This window comes from Apaloderma vittatum, unplaced genomic scaffold (assembly GCF_000703405.1).
Source record: "Apaloderma vittatum isolate BGI_N311 unplaced genomic scaffold, ASM70340v1 scaffold12390, whole genome shotgun sequence".
NCBI lineage: Eukaryota > Metazoa > Chordata > Aves > Trogoniformes > Trogonidae > Apaloderma > Apaloderma vittatum.
Window position 1 is genome coordinate 106,582 of NW_009695149.1, and position 18,058 is coordinate 124,639.

The following is an 18,058-nucleotide window of genomic DNA, read 5'->3' on the forward strand; positions in this document are numbered from 1 at the left end:
ACACTACAATGAGCACAGAACAATATCCAATAATTCACAGAGAAGCTTTGACTGAAAATACCTTTTATATAGCTTGGTTCAGTGAAACCTATGAGAAACTTGGTGTCACACCAAAAGCTTTCCTGACAACACTCCTTATTTTTGTGCCAACAGCAAACACTCTGCTGATGTCTGCTGCAGCAGTATTTTGATCATGGGCAGATGGAAAGCAAACCCATTATTCAGATAATACAATGACTCTTCTTGGGTCTTCTGTAGTTTGATCTGGTTTTATGTACGTTATTTCTTAGGCTGATGTGATCTTTTCTGCTTAACTTGCATACTGAGTTGGCATTTTAAGTGAAGGGAAAAAACCTCATGAGCGCAATTTTTAGATCACGTATCCATTACTTCCTAGTATTTTACTAAAAAATGCTGGCAATTTTCCAGTTCATTAAGCATCATCTCAGATCTGATGCTGCTGGCAAGAAATAAAGCTATTAGGACACCAATAGTAAAATATTTAACATAAATTAAAAAAAAAAGTCTGTGCTGCTTACAAAATAGTAACATAATAATTATGTTGCTGGCTGAAGCCATTTTTAGTTTTAGTATATATGCACTTAAAGGAAAACTCTTAAAGGAAAACTCTTCTGTCTCTTTAGCTCTGTAGAAGCTGTATTGGTCAATTAAGTTACTAGTATCTAAAATGGTTTGTAAGGTTTACCATACTCCTTGTAAGTAAGGTATTAAAAGCTTGAGGTGTCAACAGATAAGGCCCTAGAAGAAAAGCAATACTGACTTTAAATTATAAATTAAACCCTAGTCCAAGGAAAATTCACAGTGATTGTTTAAAATACTTCTACACTCTTGCCATTGTAGGCAAAGGGTACTTTTGAGCAAAGGTATCGTCCTAGCTCAGCCAGCCTTCAATCCTGCTGCCACGAGTGGGGATGGACATGGCAGTTCCATGTGCAATGCTACTTTTCCATCTGCATCGCTCTGACGGGGAAAACGAAGGAAGACACTCACTGACTTGTGTAAGAACCAGGAAGCCTTTCCACCTTCCTGGGGAGATGACTACCTAGACGACAAGAGATTTATAGGTTGTATTGTCCCATATGTTGATCTTTGTGAAGCCATTTATTTGTGTGTCTTGTGAATTCAAGCAGGGCAAGGTGGGCATCAACCTCTGCCGTGGTGATTGTAACAACAGTTCATGCAAAACCACCACATCTGTTCTGTACTGCACAAAGCCTAGTCTATTCTAGAAAGTTTCCTATGATTGCCTCCTCTTCAGGTATCTCTTGTCTTTGAGAGATGTGTACGACAAACTGCAAACGTGCGAAATGGCTGATAAGCAGTGCCATAGACACACTGGCAATATAGAAGTCTTACACAATCTTTGAAAGGAGAACAAAATTATATGATGTGGTAGGTGACTATCAGTAAGTGGCAAGAAATTACAACTGCTCGGAGGACCAGGAAGACTAATGGAGACTCTAGCAGCTCCAGATGTTATGTGATTGCACTTAGCTGCATCTATGTTGTGGAGTGGTCACAGTGGCAACTGATGGAAACTACTTCATCAGCACTTAGATCAATGCAGGATGAAAACTGATGGGCCCAGATGGAGGTAAGTAAAAAGGAACAAGCAGAATAATGAAAATAAGCCCACTGAATGCCACAATTACCTACTTCTCCCTATACAGAGCTGGTTATTTCTTGGATATTAGGGTCAATTTCTGTATGAATCAGATCCATTACTTCAAAATAGTGCAGTTTGGGCCAGAGACAGAGGATTTCTGTTGCTATTGTTTCCAGGTTTTGTTTTGGGGATGGGAAAACGCTGAGCTTTTAAAGTGCCAAAACCTGCAGTGTGGAGCTTCAGCCAGGGCTACTGACAGTGCCAAAGCCAGTCCTGCTGCCAGGCCTGCTGGGATGAGCACTGTGTGAGACCTGAAGACTGCCACATTGAACCATGCCTGTTTGTCTGTCCCCTCTCTGCTGATGTAGATTAATCCTTGCTGGCCCTTTCATGAGAATAATTAAAAGAAAAAAAGATACAGTGTTGTGAAAAGTAGAATACCATTCCTGTAAAGTAACTATTATGCACAATACTGGGATCGGAGGCTAATATATCAAAAATTATTTACAAATCAGCTTGACACTATGCAAGTTTCACATTTCTGTGTCTAAGTTACAGCAATACTTACACAGTAGCAATATCACCAGTTAGAGACAAAGCATCTGCTGGCGGAATGTGGAGTCAGCTACTGATTCACTGATCTTCAGCAAAGACAACATTAAACTAAAGTCTGTTCAGGAATAAAAGTCTGTGGAATAAACAGAATAACTGTAGTCACATTCACTCCTTGCCCAGTATCAATGTCTTCTTTTAACTACAAGTACGTGCTTTTTCCTTTGATGTACAGCTACTGGGCCAGAAAAGATGAGGAAGGTTTGTATTTCTAGCCACAGCTTGTGAATTCTGCAACTTGTTGCCCCGACTTTTTTTCCTAGTTTTGAGGTTTTACAAACCTGTTTAGAAGCTGTTTGCTTCTGCTATCTTTCATCAGTATAAAGTGGCCTACATGGAAATTTCTGGGCTTGGATTCTTCTGCTACAGTTACCTTCTTTGCTTCTTCTCTGCTTCATGTTCCCACTCTCCCCTTTACTGCTACTTACTCAAAGGGGTCGCTGGGATCAGCTCTCTGGAGCTCTGGAGGAATCGGTATTCTTTTGTAGTACATTTCCCAGTCAAAAGCTCCTCTCATGGCATCCCCCGCCTGTGCCTCGTAGCCAAAGTGATTGTGGTCAATGACATCGATCATAGGACACACGATGGTTTTGTGGTTTAGTGCAATCTGGTCTGAAAAATGAAAGTAGAAAATAGGAAACGGCACGTCTAGTCAAGCCATCTATCATACTACTACAAAGTGAATCCCACAGGTTTTCTGATGTTTGAAGATTGCTTGCTTTGTTCCCTATGGCCCCCAAATCATTTAATTTTTCAAATCTGTATCAAATGCAGACTTGACTTAATGCAGTTGGGCAATGATTAGAAGCATTTACAGTTCTTTAAAGGGAGGCATATCCCTGTGAGACCCACAGGAGTCCAGTCATCTATATCTCTGTCACTTTGCTACTCTGAGCTGTCCCCAATCTGTCAGCTATGGAACAAGCCAGCAAGCAAAATGTAAAAATGCACCTTCAGCTGTGGGGAGTGTATGGAAAGCTCCTGCAAGAGAGATTTGTGTTCCTAAACATGAATCTTGGCCCTTGCAACCACCCAGCCGCTGTTCCTGTGGCTTTAATGTGCATCAGCTTTGAGATCAATTGCTGCAGATTGAAGGCAAACTCCAATGTGCAGAACAAAACAAGGCTTATGTCCTTTTTCTGTATTGACCTTTGAGATATAAAGAAGGCTCCGCAGTATTATCCTTACTCACCTGTTTCCTAAAGAAAGGAGTTTCTTACTGAATTTTGAAAAACAATTAGAACTGTGAGGCTAAATCAAATTCCCATCTCTAGTATAAGGACAGGGCAGGGCTGAGTCTGCTTTGGTGAATCCTGTTACTTAATCCCATGAAGCTCCTCAGAAAAGAAAGAAAAGCGAAGAAGATACTCCAAATGCAAGAACTATGCAGCAAAATAATGGTCTGAAATACAGAAGTACAGCAAAAAATTGTAGCTGTGTTGGCAGGAAAGGACAGTAGAAAAACTATCTATGAGCCCCTGAAAAAACAAAATCTCAAAATTACAAGCATAATAAAGCTTTTTCTCTGAATGGCAGCCTAGATTCCTTACAAAATGTACTACATTATAGGGTCTATGTGAAGAAGCTGTTTTTTGTTGTTTTTAAGGATTAGATTTCACCGGTGCTTGCTAATACCCTGAAATCAGAAGACTGAGTGGGGACTTAGATCAGAAGGCAAGTAATACTGATATTATAATTAATAATACAGATTCTAGTTCCTTGCTTCTGAAGGGTTGAAATTAAGAACAAAGCTTATCTTAGTGAAATATCTTCAGGTTTTGTATTTATTCTCAGTTGTTGTTTAGAGACTGTCCAAATGGAGGAACAATGCTGACCACTAGTGAAAAATTACTGTGCCTGGAAGGTCAGCAGGTTTCTACATCATTATCCTTCAGCATTGAAATAAATTTAAAGCACAGTCTCTCACAAAATTCTAGGAAACTCATCTCAGACATAATGGCTGCATTACTGTTACTATTGCCAAATACAACTACATTCACTGGTATACTGTGTAGTGTTATCTGTAATCATTATGTAAAGTCATTTCTACATAATCTCTTTCCTGTGGTGGTGCTGCTAATAGTTATAGGGCTTATAATAATCTGTCTCTGATTCCCTCCTTCTAAATTGATTGGAGAAGAGAAACTAAATGGGATTGATTTGGCTGGAGCAGGTCAAAGGTAGACTCATCATACATTAGCATCTTTCTCTTGATCTTTAGAAGTCACTGCCTTTAAATAGGCTGAAGGATTGGAAATCTCCAAGTCATATACAGAGATAGCCAGGGAGGATATTATTTGAGCAATGTTCAAGCTCAGTCCCAGTCTTTATTTTTATAACTCTGCAAGAATTTTGCAAGTAAGACGATGCTTACCTGCCTGTTTTTGTGTGTTTCTACTGAACTTACATTTTAGCCCCAAAGACGTTTGAGAAGTTATGAGAAACCACAGGAAGGTCTCGACTTTCAAAGAAACCAGAGTTGTTGTGCATTCCAAAAGGCAGAGTAATCAAGCTTGCAGTTACAATGTTTTTTTCTTTAGCATGTCTAAAATAATAAATTTGTCATACATACTTCTTAGGCTTAAATGTAGCCTCAATAAAAAATTTAGGAAAGAGAAAAAAGAGTTGTAGGGCTACCTTACCTTTCACAAGAAAGCTAGTATCATAGCTTTACAGATGTGAATATGCTGCTGCCTTTGCCAGCCACTGCTCTTTATCCTATTTGCTCCTAATGCAAGACACTGAAAGCCACAGCTGAAATGCTTTACACGGTTTCTTTTCCATAGCCTTTACTCATTAACCTCTCAAATTCCTACTGGTCTGAAAATTTCCATGCGTTATATCAATGTATATATATGCTGCAGATAAAGGGAAGAACAGACAAATAAGCCTCATGGTACATATGGAAAACTTGCAGCTTGGAGAGAAAGCCTGGGAACAAGAGGTAACACTGCTCAGAGCTTTCTTCTTACCAGTTTTAAGCAATGTATACGTACAAATGTGAATAAAGTACTTGCAGTGTTGAGCAGAGTGTGCCTATGTGGCAATAAACAGAAGTTTTCAATATTGACTAAGTCACTATCTCAAAAAATAAGAAAGATTAATTTCAAGTACTTGTTTTGTATTGGCTTGTTTAAAGTAATAATGCCACGTCGCAAATACTCTTCCTGCGTTAATATGTGATTATAGGTGGTGACATTTGAGTGGTTCAGTTGTTGTCATAAGTACTTGTACTCTAAGTCTCCCCACTGGCAAGTAATGCATCATATAAATGTTGTGGAGATGGACAGCTATAGCTAGCAGGTGTCTTGATGACTTGCTAAGCACAATCTAATCATGATGTAGTTTTAAGTCTTAGTCAGGAAAAAAATCTGCTTTGACAAACCTAGTTCTGGTAGCCCATGGCACTACTGATGCATTGTCCATCTCCCCATTTACTGCTCCCATGGCAACATCAGCAAAAGGGAAGATGTGCCTGCATTTTTCATCTTGTTTGCTGCTCAGTTTCTCACCTGTAATAACTGTGACTTCACGCTACAGGAGACTCTCAGCTACAGTAGCTAGAGCCCAAGTCACTTATTTCCTTCTGCTGGCTTTATGCTACTGAAGAGTGACAACAAACAGCTGTGTTTGCCACCATTTTCCTGACTACAGCTGCTAGCTCAGTGAACATCACATCAGGCAAAGCTCTCCAAGATTTCAGTTTAGAAACCCATTTAAGCTACAGAAATGAACTAAATAAAGCTTAAAGAAAAGACATTTTGCACCTATTTTTAAGAAAATAAAACAAAGGACTGTAACTGTAAACAACAGTGGCTCAGCTCCACAAAGCTGTTTAGATACCTAACAAGTACTGAAATAACTCAAGTCTTCCTTTGGTCTAAAAAGTGACAGTCAATTCCAAAAATATGTGTTAGACACCAAAATAACATTGAGAACTGTCTTTATGTGATTGACCATGGTTTCGTCACCACCTCCTCATTCTCTAACATTCAAAGTCTCATTGTGAACCTGGTTTGGAACAGTGGAAACCACTGCCCTTTTCAGCCAACACTGTCAGTCTTCAGTCTGGAGAAGGGCTGAGCTATGATCTCATTGAAGACTTTTCACGACACATTGCAGATACAATCAGAGCTAAAACAGGGCAGCTTCAAAGCAATAAATACCTAATATATCCTCTGTGAGTGAATCACAAGATAGATCTTTACATAATGTAAACACTTGCAAAAATAAATTTTTACTATTATTAGTAGCCAGGTGCCATCTAATTTCAGTATAGCAAATATTTGCCACCTAATGGTTATGAGAAAGTTCTCTCATCCCTTTAGGAAAACAGGGCACAGGGCATCCTTAAATATAATAGCTGTGTCCATGTGTCCTTCTTCATGTAATGCTACACCTTTTCTTTCAAAATAAAGCCTATTGATTCTGGGCTCCAAGTATTCCTCAAGATTAATTTCCAAACCCTCTGGCTGGTTAGCTATATGTATTTTTAATATATGTGGAATGAGAAAGATCTCACTCCACTTGATAACTAAGGATAACTGGTACTTGGTCCCTAACAAAGCTTCTCTCCTCTTCCTAGTTTTCTGGCTTAAGGCTGACAGAATGATCAGTTCAACACCCAACGGCAACCTAATTGCAATTAGGAGTCCTTTGTGACCGTTCTATTTATTTTTCAGCTTTCATAGGGTGAAACCTAGCTAGATGCACTTTCCTTTCAGACATGAAAGCAAGAAAAAGAACTGGTTTTGCAACAGCGTCTAGTTAGCAAAACAGAAGGGTTCCATCTCAGCTGCAATAACTCAGCAGAAGATTTCAGAGGACAAGAGTAAGAATCTTCTTGACTTTTTTTTTTTTTCATTAGTGGCAATGTATGATGTGCAGTGGGACAAAATCAGAAAGCAAAAGAAAGGTTGCTGTATATGTAGAATAATCCTGAGAGTTTAACAGCTACTTGTCAGGGTTGCTTGTGGAAGGATTGTAGAACTTATATTTCCCTCTGCTCCTTTACGCCATTTAGGCTTTACGTGAAGATGGGGAGGGTATTTTTGAAAATGCTAATGTTGTGATTAAGGGCAAAGTAGTAACAAGGGAAAAGATTTTATGTGTAATTTTATATGGAAGCTATAAAGGACATAAATTTGGAATTTTGTATATTACCTCATTACTGATCTGAAGAAAAAGTAGTTGTTAGTATTTTTTTTTGTCTCAAGTGATAGTTCATTAACAGAACAGCACCTCTTATTGGCTGCAAATGCTTTAATAGCTTATTGTGTAGCTAAACAGTCACAGCAACAAGTCAAGAAAGAAACCCACTAATTGGTGAAACCCTATCCTGTCATGTACTTACGACATATTCTTTTAATGAATACAAATTTTTCTAATAGCAAACACAGAAATTTTCTTTGGTTTTGATAGCTAAAAAGCACTCACTTTGCAAAGCACATACACTTTGCATGTAGTCAGGTGTGTAGAAAAGGGGACATTGTTTCCTGAAGTGAAATCCTACACTACAACAATTGATTCTTTCCATTCCTTTGACTAATGGAGCTTTGCAAGCTGCAGCTGGAAGCCAGCAAAGCAGTCAATAGCAAATCATTCTTTCTGAGCTTCCTATTGTGAATGTAGTTGTTATTGAATTTTACTCTGAGGTCTCGGATACATTTAGAGCAAAAGCTGTTTTAATGGAATGTGGAAGACTAGGAAAGAGTACAATACCTGCGTAATGAAAGTTTTCAGGTGTATAGTAAGGGCAAAGCATAACACTAGATTTAGTAGCGTATTTAGTAGTAGTAGTAGTAGTAAAATAGATTGTAACTCAAATAGGCCAAAGTGATACTTCAAAATTTTACCAGTTCTTTAGTCACAAGAACCATAAAAAGGATCTGCTTACATTTTTTTGAGTTCTCTCTCATACTCACTCTTCAGACACTGCAGCAGAACTCTAAACACTTCTATACAGTGTATGTCCAGCTTATTGTGGGAGATGGCCTCAGTTACTTAAGCTATGCTGTATGCTCTAATTTTAGTGGCTGAAGAACGCTCATACACTTACTAAGCAAGGGAGGCAGCCAATTCACGTTGACTTCGCAATGAGAATCCAGAAATGTCAAGACTTCTCCTCTAGCCAGCGAGGCTCCTAGCAGTCTGGTCCGAATGAGCCCTTCTCGTTTCTTGGTACGTACAATCCTCACTTTGGCAAAACGGACCATGTATTCCTCCAGCTTCTCTTTTAAATGTTCTAGAAAGAAGGGCAAAGAAAACGTCAGTGGTGCCAGGCCTGGAGGAGCCAACACAGGAGGACAGGTTGGCATACAACCTGCAGGCAGCTTTTTTTCCATCTCTTGTCACTTCAAGTCCTCCGAAATCTGCCACAAACCTTCCCTGAGATGGTTCAGAAAATGTAAATGTTCTCTGTTCTATCAAACAGAGGAAGACACTGACACCCTGGACCTCTTTCTGCAGTTGCTACTGGCAACCTGCCATCCATGATATAATCATGGCCAAAACAACTCCAGGATTATCATCCATCCTTTGGTTCCTGCAGGCGAAGGGCAGATAAACATTCTCGCATGCCGTTCTGTAAACAGTGTCCTTTTCAAGTGGGTTTCCTATATCAACTAATTATGAAGAACTGTGCATGGAAAAAAATTTTTAAAAGTGTTGTAGCATGATTAGATTGCTTTTGTAACAGGAAGGGAAACAGACACGAGGGAAGATCTTAATATTTGGATACCAGTGTGAAGAACAAGGACAGCTGACTTCCTAATAAAATCAAGCTGCAAAAGTAGAGTAGCTGATAGGTTCTCTTGTCTGCATAATCCGACTCTATCACAAAACAGCATCTTTGGGAATGTTCTTTCTTTTGACTAGGAACACAGATTAAGAATCAAAAAAAAACCCAACCCACCAACAAAAACATCCTACACTTTTGCCTCTTCCTAAATACATCTACAACGGAAATCCTGATCTTTTGTCTTTGATAAAACACTTCAGCTTTTCAGACTCATCACTTTAGAAAAATCTGATAATTTCATTTGGCAGGAAAATAGGGAGAGAAAAGTTTAGTCTCCAATAATAAAAACTGGTCATAAGCCTCATTTAATGATGCTAGGGCTTGCAAGCTAAATCTTACTGAAATGGGTTTGCCAGGTTATCTCATATCAGCTAGTAATTCTTTGGACCTGTATGGGCATTACAGGCCTCGATCCAGATTTTGCGTCATTATAGATTCCAAGAAGTTTGCTACAGACTACCCGAAAGGACTACCATTTAGCAGTACCTGGAGCATATAATGCTGAGACAGACTAAAGACAGCAGGCAAACAAGTTAGGGTGGAGAATACAGGATCTTATGTTAAAATAAAATCAAGCTCCACTGAAACAGAGGTCTGTGCACAGGCTCCTTTCTCTGCTCCTTTCTTTCCTAGCTGACCAACATGCAAGATTTTCCAAATCTACCTGCAGACTAGGAAGCAGCAGAAACACTGATGTGCAGTTATATATATTTAGTGGGAAAGTACTGCATGGGATGCTTCTCTGCACTGAGGAATCTTCATGTATGCTGACACAGAAGAGGAAGCAGCCCGAGATCTGGGAACATCAGACTGCAGAGATTACAGGACAGGGTTTTGGGAGAAGCTGAGCACTTTGGAGACCTGGTAAGTCAAGAGGGTGTTTTGTGTTCAGAGTACTACCTGGGAGAAGTATTAGATTAAGTGAGGAATGCCTAGTCTGGGACAAAAAACCCAAAGAACGACATTCAGATAACATGAAATGTCTTCATCTTCTACTCCGTGGTTGACTGTAGAATACACATTTAAATTATGAAATAAGAGGAAAGGACGTGTCTCTTTTTTTCATCCCATTTTGCTACTTACGCACTCAATAAAAAACCCAACACAACTGGTCCTTTCCAACCCCTAACATTCTGTGATTCTGTGAATCCCCTAACAGTCACAATGCCAAGAGCTGTACTGTGTCTTTGAATGGTGGTCTTTGTATGACTGACCACATTCACTGGCTGTGTGTCACTCTGACTCATTTTACGTACCAGCTACAATTCAGTATCATGACTGAATGGAGGTTAAATCAAGTCTTAGATCATTTTGTGCCCACACGCAAGACTGTCTAAAGCATATATTTATCGAACTGTTTTTCTGTTTTTATGAGCTCCACCGAGGTTATTCCCACAAGGCAGGAACACAGAAGAAGGGAAACAGATCTTAAAAACAAGGATACAAAGACCTTGTAGGCAATATAAGAAGGTCTGTTAGGGCTGTCGATCTGGACTTTTTTCTGTGTTGTAAATTGCATCATCCAATAGCCATGAAAAATGAAAGTTTCCAAGTGACAGAATATTGCGTATTTCCAAAGTAAATCAAACCTACCCTGTTAGGTACGATAGCTTCTGTCAGTCCTCAGACACTGGAAATTTCCTGTAAATCTCTAAGGTCATGCAACCTTTCCCCTCTGACCTCTTCCACCCACAAGTCTTAAGTTTGTTCATACCGAATGGTGCACAGGAACTCTGCACCAAGTGCAGGACCACATTGCTGCACGCTACAGACAACTAATAAAAAGACTGAGGCTACCCAGCCTGAAGCAGCTCTCCAAACATTGGAGAAAGCACCTAACACCTTGGCTATAGTACAAGTCTTCTATCTTCACCTGCCTGTCCTCAGAGATGAGTTCACTGATGAGATTCCAGCTGATCAGAGGATCCTACTACATAGCTCTGAGAATTTCACTACATATCAGATACAATTGCTTTACTATTCCCTATTAGCTGGGTCTACATGGTTTCCCTCTTTGTACATGAAGGCAGCTATCAAGGAAGCACCTAAACTCTCTGATGGAGAGAAGCAAGAGCCTTACTCGGACACTTAAATTGTTCATGGTGTTGGTAGGCTCTCTCTCATGCCCATAAATTCAAGGCGCACCTGAATCAGACCTTCACTATTTAGGTGTCACAATGGCTAAGGTAAGGGCCTTGCAATAGATGGTTTGAATAGGGCCACTACTGATACTTAAATGAACTAACACAAACACATTCTTTTTGTTCTGATTGTTATCATTTGTCTTGGGCCACATAAATCCAGCATAATTCTGTCTCGTACAAGGGACTTAATTTAATTCCTTTCTCATCTTGCAATGAGCTAATTCTGATAGCTGAGTGCCTATCTTTTCAGGAAAATACTTCAGGGAGGGATGATGTAAACCGTCATATTAAAATACATTCTTTTCTGTTCTTGTATCAATTGCTAAATAATAAAAGAGCTGAATAATATAAATTGATTGTCATCAGTTGTACTGGAGCTTGAACTCCATGAAATCAATGGTAGTTCATACTGTTCTTTCATTGCTTCAGGTTCCTTGCAAACTCAGGAAAGAAGACCTATCATTTTTTATTTTTCATTTTTTTCCAAGAATAATATCTGAAATTCTGTGGAACAAATAAGAGTTCTCTATACCACCTTCCTCTCTCTCTCTCTCTCTCAGATAGCTCTTCACACATTTCAGACAGCATGTCATCTGATTTGTGAAGAACTGCATTAAAACATTCAGCACATCTTCTGATGCCAGAATCACATATCCCAAAATTGTTTTCATCTACTCAATTAGTCTCATGACTGAATAATTTTATTACTTTCTCCTTGTCACTCAAAGAACAACTCACAAAAATAGCAGAAGTATACAAACAAAACTTGCACATCTTTTTCACAGAGAATTCTAAATTCATCCTCATATAGACATCTCTGGAAGTAATCAGGAAGAAAACAAAATAATGTATTAATTTTTACAGAGCTTAGTTAGACAAGTGACATAAAAAAAGATCAGGTCTCCATACAAATCAAAGTATATGGACTACTAGAGATACATAAGGTATTTAGACTTATTAGGACAGCTACATGTTAGTAGTATTCTGACAATAAGTCATGACATAGTTAAACCGTTGCCAGTAACAACACCTACTGTATCACAGTTTTGAGATTTGGCCAAGAAGACAGTTTGGGAATTTATTTGGGAAAAAATTCTCAATAACTACAAAAACAGCATGAAGTTTTAAAGTTTAATGACCAACTCCAGCATGGCCGTGAGAATGAAAGTAACTTTAAGTGGAGGAAAAAAATCCCTTTTGGATCCATAAATAATGAATTTTTTTTAAACTTAAATCAATATGAAAGTGTTCTCATATCGTATTTTCCCCTGGGATGTCTTGTGACACTATCTGTTTCAAATCTTACCAATCTCTAAAAGCACAAAGAAACCTAGAGTAACAGCCAAAGATAGTAGAACAGGGTACTTTTAAAGAAAATCATTTTCTGCTATTTATATAAGTAGTAAAAATATATCTTTCATGTTGAACCACTCATTAAAGCTACTCTCACACTATTTAATATACTGGTAATTTCAAAGGTGAGACTCTTTAAAGCAAAACAACAATTCTGCAGGACCTGTTGTCAGCAACTTGCTTTCAAAGCTATTTAATAAAAGAGCCCATGTCTGAGCCGAGGGTCATGAAGGCGTAGATGCTATGAAAAAAGCAATGCCTGGGAACCTCATAACTCAAGCATAGCTTAAAACAGAGTAGACAAGACTTCAGAATTATCTACATGGGAATAATTTTGAGTAAAAAATTATCTAGGTGTTTGTGATTACTAAATATTTTTTATTTTTTAACCTTGTCTTTTCCCAAATATATCAAAATAAAATGCCCTTTTTCAGAAAACTCCAAAAATTTCCTTCGCAAACCAAAGGATATTTTATTGCCTGTAGTACAACTGCATTTTCTTACAGTTCCAGATTGTTATGTTGCTAATATTATCTCCAGAAGAAGCATCTCACACACAATACCTACATATTACACATATATATTTACAAGGAAGTAAACTCAAGTGCCCAAGTAAACATGCATCAATCAATGCCAGAGCAAAACTATAATTCTAAAGAAATTATTTGAAATAAATTATAACATGGTATGTAAACCAGAAAGCAACCTGTAATAAAAAGCCCTTTAAATGTCCAGGGGACAACAGATTCTGCCTATTTATTACCAAAGGAAACAGTTCAAGCAAGCATGCCATGACAATAAAACAGGGAGGTAGGATGGTTTCATTTATATGCCGTAATATTACATAAATTTCACTTTCAGAGGTAGGCGTGAGCGAGAAGACAGTATTTCAGTTCTACAGTGAGCTATAAATGGTGCACTTTGGATATAAAGAAGCTAAAGCCCCTGTCACTAAATATGGGGAGTAAATGTCTAATTGGTAATTTAAAAGAAAATACATCATTCTTTTCTTCACGGTGTTGATCAAATGCACCCATGAATCATATGTTTGACACATGCCAGGCACCTGCCAGGGCAAGAGCTGGCACAGGCAGTGACAAATAAAGAATAATGCACAGGCAGGAGGTTTATGGGCTGTCACTGTTATGACAAGTGATGATAAAGGGAAGCATTATGTCTTTTCCAGCAATAGCCTGTAAACAAATTCTCTATTGTAATTATTTTGTGTGGGCCTTCTCTGTCTTCATTTAAAGTCTGGAGAAGTCTTTCTAAAAGAATAGCAGACACAAAATTGCCCAAGCAGAGCACCCAGTTACTTAATTTCGTGCCCAGAAATAAATTGGAAATCAAGGTTCTGCCTTTGACAGGAAAAAAATTAGAAGTAATAGAAGTAAAAAGCAGAACTGCATTTCTTCTCTCCTGTTGGGACACATATAGAGAATATTACACTATCATACTGGCACCCTGTGGCAATATGTGCTATGTGACAGGCAATGTTCCTCCAGGGTTATTGAGAAAGTATTAAGAGAGACTTAAAAGATTATGTGAAAGCTAGAGCAGGTGTTCAGGACTTGCTTGACTGCAGCATGGACCATGAAAGAGGAAGGAAAATATAGAGAAACTAAAGCTTTTTGTTAAGCAGGCCCATCCCAAATCTGGGCCTGTAACACAGTTCACCCTCCAACCTCTCTAGAACCTCCAATTTTTGCCCCAAAGTACTGACAATCTCTGTTACAATATCATTGACCTGCAAATTATCAAATAATTAAGAACAGCGGCAGTCTGCTAAATGCCCTGATAAACCATCTGAACTAAATCTGTTTCCTTTTAACTTTAATTGGCTGACAAGTACGTAATTTGAGCTGTTCTGCCATTCCCAACATGAGCCACATAAAAATAGTTCAAGTAAAATTTACAGTAGTAGAAAACATATGCTCAATTCTTCTCTTACTTCAGCACGGGCATATAGGAGGAAACAACGTGGCCAAAACCACAGTCGTCTGTGATCTTAAATCAGTAAAATAATTCACAAGTGACTATTTTTGTTGGTGAAAATTAAGTGGTGAAACGGCTGTTTTGACATGCAACAAAACCAAGATTTTTGTTAATCTTTTTTTCTCTCTGGTCAGCAGCGGAGAGCTTTCTGGCCAATATGCACTGAAAAAACCTGCAAGTACATGTATGCAGCATCCATGGCTCTCATTGTGAAAAGGACCTCCATTGCTTTACACCATTTTCTGCAAAATGAGATTATCTTCCCAAGTAAAATTAGCAACGATGCTCTCCATTCCTTTCCAGAGGCTTTAAGACGCCATTTTTGCTGGAACACTTCAGCTTAATCTTTTGATGACTGAAATCACAGAATAAAAGAATCACAGAATGTCAGGGGTTGGAAGGAACCTCGAAAGATCATCTAGTCCAACCCCCCTGGCCAGAGCAGGATCACCTACAGTAGGTCACACAGGAACATGTCCAGACAGGTTTTGAATGTCTCCAGAGAAGGAGACTCTACAACCTCCCTGGGCAGCCTGTGCCAGTGCTCTGTTACCCTCACAGGGAAAAAGATTTCCCTAATGTTTCTGTGGAACCTCCTATGTTCTAGCTTGTACCCATTGCCCCTTGTACTGTCACTGGACATCACTGAAAAGAGCCTGGCTCTGTCCTCCTGACTTTCTCTCTTTACATATTTATAAACATTAAGAAGGTCACCCCTCTCCTCTTCTCCAAGCTAAAGAGACACAGCTCCTTCAGCCTTTCCTCATAAGGGAGATGTTCCACTCCATCATCTCTGTGGCTCTGTGCTGGACTCTCTCAAGCAGTTCCTTGTCTCTCTTGAGCTGAGAGGCCCAGAACTGGACACAATATTTCAGGTGTGGCCTCACCAGGGCAGAGCAAAGGTGCAGGAGGACCTCTCTCGACCTACTAGCTACTCCCCTTCTAATACACCCCAGGATGCCATTGGCCTTCTTGGCCACAAGGGCACATTGCTGGCTCATGGTCATCCTGCTGCTCACCAGGACCCCCAGGTCCCTTTCCCCTACGCTGCTCTCCAGCAGGTCAGTCCCCAACCTATACTGGCACATGGGGTTGTTCTTTCCCAGGTGCAAGACTCTACACTTGCCCTTGTTGTATTTCATATGATTTCTCCCCGCTCAGCCTTCTAGGCTGTCTAGGTCTCTCTGAAAGGCAGCACAGCCTTCTGGTGTGTCAACCACTCCTCCAGTTTTGTGTCATCAGCAAACTTGCTGACAGCACTCTCTAATCCCTCATCCATGTCATTGATGACTATATTGAAGGGCACTGGTCCCAGTACTGAGCCCTGAGGGACTCCACTAGACACAGGCCTACAACTAGGCTCTGCCCCATTGACCACAACACTCTGACTTCTTCCCTTCAAGCAGTTAACAATCCACCTCACTATTCGTTTATCCAGACCACACTTCCTCAGTTTAGGTACGAGGACGATGTGGGAGACGGTGTCAAATGCTTTACTGATATCCAGATAGATGACATCCACTGCATGGCCACCATCTATGCACCTGGTTATGTCTTCATAAAAGGCTATCAGGTTGGTCAAACACGACTTCCCCTTGAAAAAAACAGTATGACTGCTCCTAATGACCCTCTTATCCTTGATATGACCAGAGACAGTGTCAAGGATAAGTTGTTCCATCACCTTTCCAGGGATGGAGGTGAGAAATGCCTCTGTCTGTTTTAAGTCTTTAGCTTGACAGAAAACACATAAAGGAAACTTAGTGACCTGTGAGTATTTGGTTATAATTTCTATTCTGCTAGAATTGACAAAATATCCCTCTCCAGTGCATTGTCATTATTTTCACTTGCACTGCCTGTATATATGCTACCATAAAAGTAAATTAGTCTGAAGAGAGAACACAAGGTGAGTCCATGAATTTGAGTATACCATCTTTCTTCCAGTTTCCCTCCAAGTTTCTTATTTGCAGAAGGCTGGCTGGAAATGCTGGCTGTTCATCGAAATGTTGCAAAGGTTGTAGCAGGTCAGCTGGCATGTTTTCTAGCCCTATAAAAGACTCCAAGAAAGACAACTCCTGTGGTTACACCTCTGGGTAAGTTACCTCACTGCTGCATTACCGTTCTGGTGAGTAACCTTTTCCTAAAGTCTAAACTGAATCTTCCAAGCTGCATCTTGGGGCTGTTGCCTCTTATTGTACCATCTGCCACTACCAGGAGGAATTTGGTTCTGCCATCTGTGCAATTCCCATTTAAGCTGCTGTAGGCAGCTTTTAGATCACCACTCAATTGCTGCTTTGCCAGACTAAACAAGCCCAGGCTCCCCATTCTTTTCTCAAAGGTCACATGCTTTTGGCCCATGACAGTCTTGCTAGCTATGTGCTAAACTGACTCTAGCTTTTGTCATTCTTCTTGAACTGTGGAGCCTAAAACCAGATGCAGAATTACAAGTGTATGCAGCGCCAAAATCATGAAAAGTGTAATTTAATTTTATTATCACTCTTATCCTAGCATAGCCCAATTCAGTTTGCCTTCCTTGATTAGAGGCCATAACTTTCTCCTATTCAGCTGGTATCCACTATGATCTTTGCAGGTCTTTTCATGGCACACCAGGTAGCCAGTTTGCATTTTACTTGTACATGGCGTTGCTTACCCAGGTGCAGAACTCAGTATTCCTTGTTGAACTTAATGAGATTTATTTTGCCAAATCCTAGAGCTTCTCTGGACTGACATTATATTATGTGCCAATCACTTTCTCCATTTTTGTGTCATGCACACATGGATTTTCTGAGGGCATGCTGTCTCATCATCCATGTTATTGGTGAAACATTGTCCTCAGCATTTACCTAAGAAATTCTGTCAAACAGACATCAAGCCACTGAATAACTATTCTTTAAGTCTATTAACTCAACCCATCTAACGATCTTTTTGTGGAGCACATGCTTTCTCTATCTATCAGTTACAAGCACTAAACTTCTTAAAGTCAAGGCAAGCTACCAGGCATCATCCTTCCCTTGACCATTGTCATCATAAAAGGCAATCAGAGTGTTTAAACACGATTTGCAGTTTGTAAATACGTGATGACCATCCCATGTTATTTTCTTGTCCTTCATATATTTGCAGATGCCTAGGCACCATCGAACAAGATGTACTTCATAAGCCTTCCAGGCAGTGAGCTGAGGCTTATTGATCTGCAGTTATTGGATCCACTTCTTTCTGTAGCACCTTTTTCTAGTTGGTCCTCTATTCTAGTTGACTGTCATTTTCAACCCTTGCCCAGTCTTTTTGTTATCTTCCATCATGCCTTTACGTTTCACCTAGAAGAGTATGATAGCATTCTCTCTTCAAATACCTAGATCTAAAGTCTTTACTCCTAGCTAGCCCTGACTGAATCATCCTGGAGGACGGATGGTGAAGTTTTCTGCCAGACAGGCTTTAACAACTGATCCATAGACATGCCAGACTAAAACAAGTTCCAGAAGCAGACAAGTACTATGAAAACTCACATAGACTGATAAGTAAGAGCAAAATTTA

General features: G+C 39.6%; 1 protein-coding gene across 1 annotated transcript in view; it reads right to left on the minus strand.

Moving 5' to 3' along the window:
- The window catches only part of GALNTL6 (polypeptide N-acetylgalactosaminyltransferase-like 6), an 86,115-nt gene extending 77,532 nt beyond the window's left edge, over positions 1–8,583 (minus strand). The window contains exons 1-2 of the mRNA XM_009870231.1: positions 8,298–8,583; positions 2,668–2,851 (exon numbers count right to left, since the gene is read on the minus strand). Coding sequence (XP_009868533.1) covers positions 2,668–2,851; positions 8,298–8,583 — 470 coding nt within the window. The remainder of the gene's footprint in view (positions 1–2,667; positions 2,852–8,297) is intronic.
- Between the last annotated feature and the right edge of the window lie 9,475 nt (positions 8,584–18,058).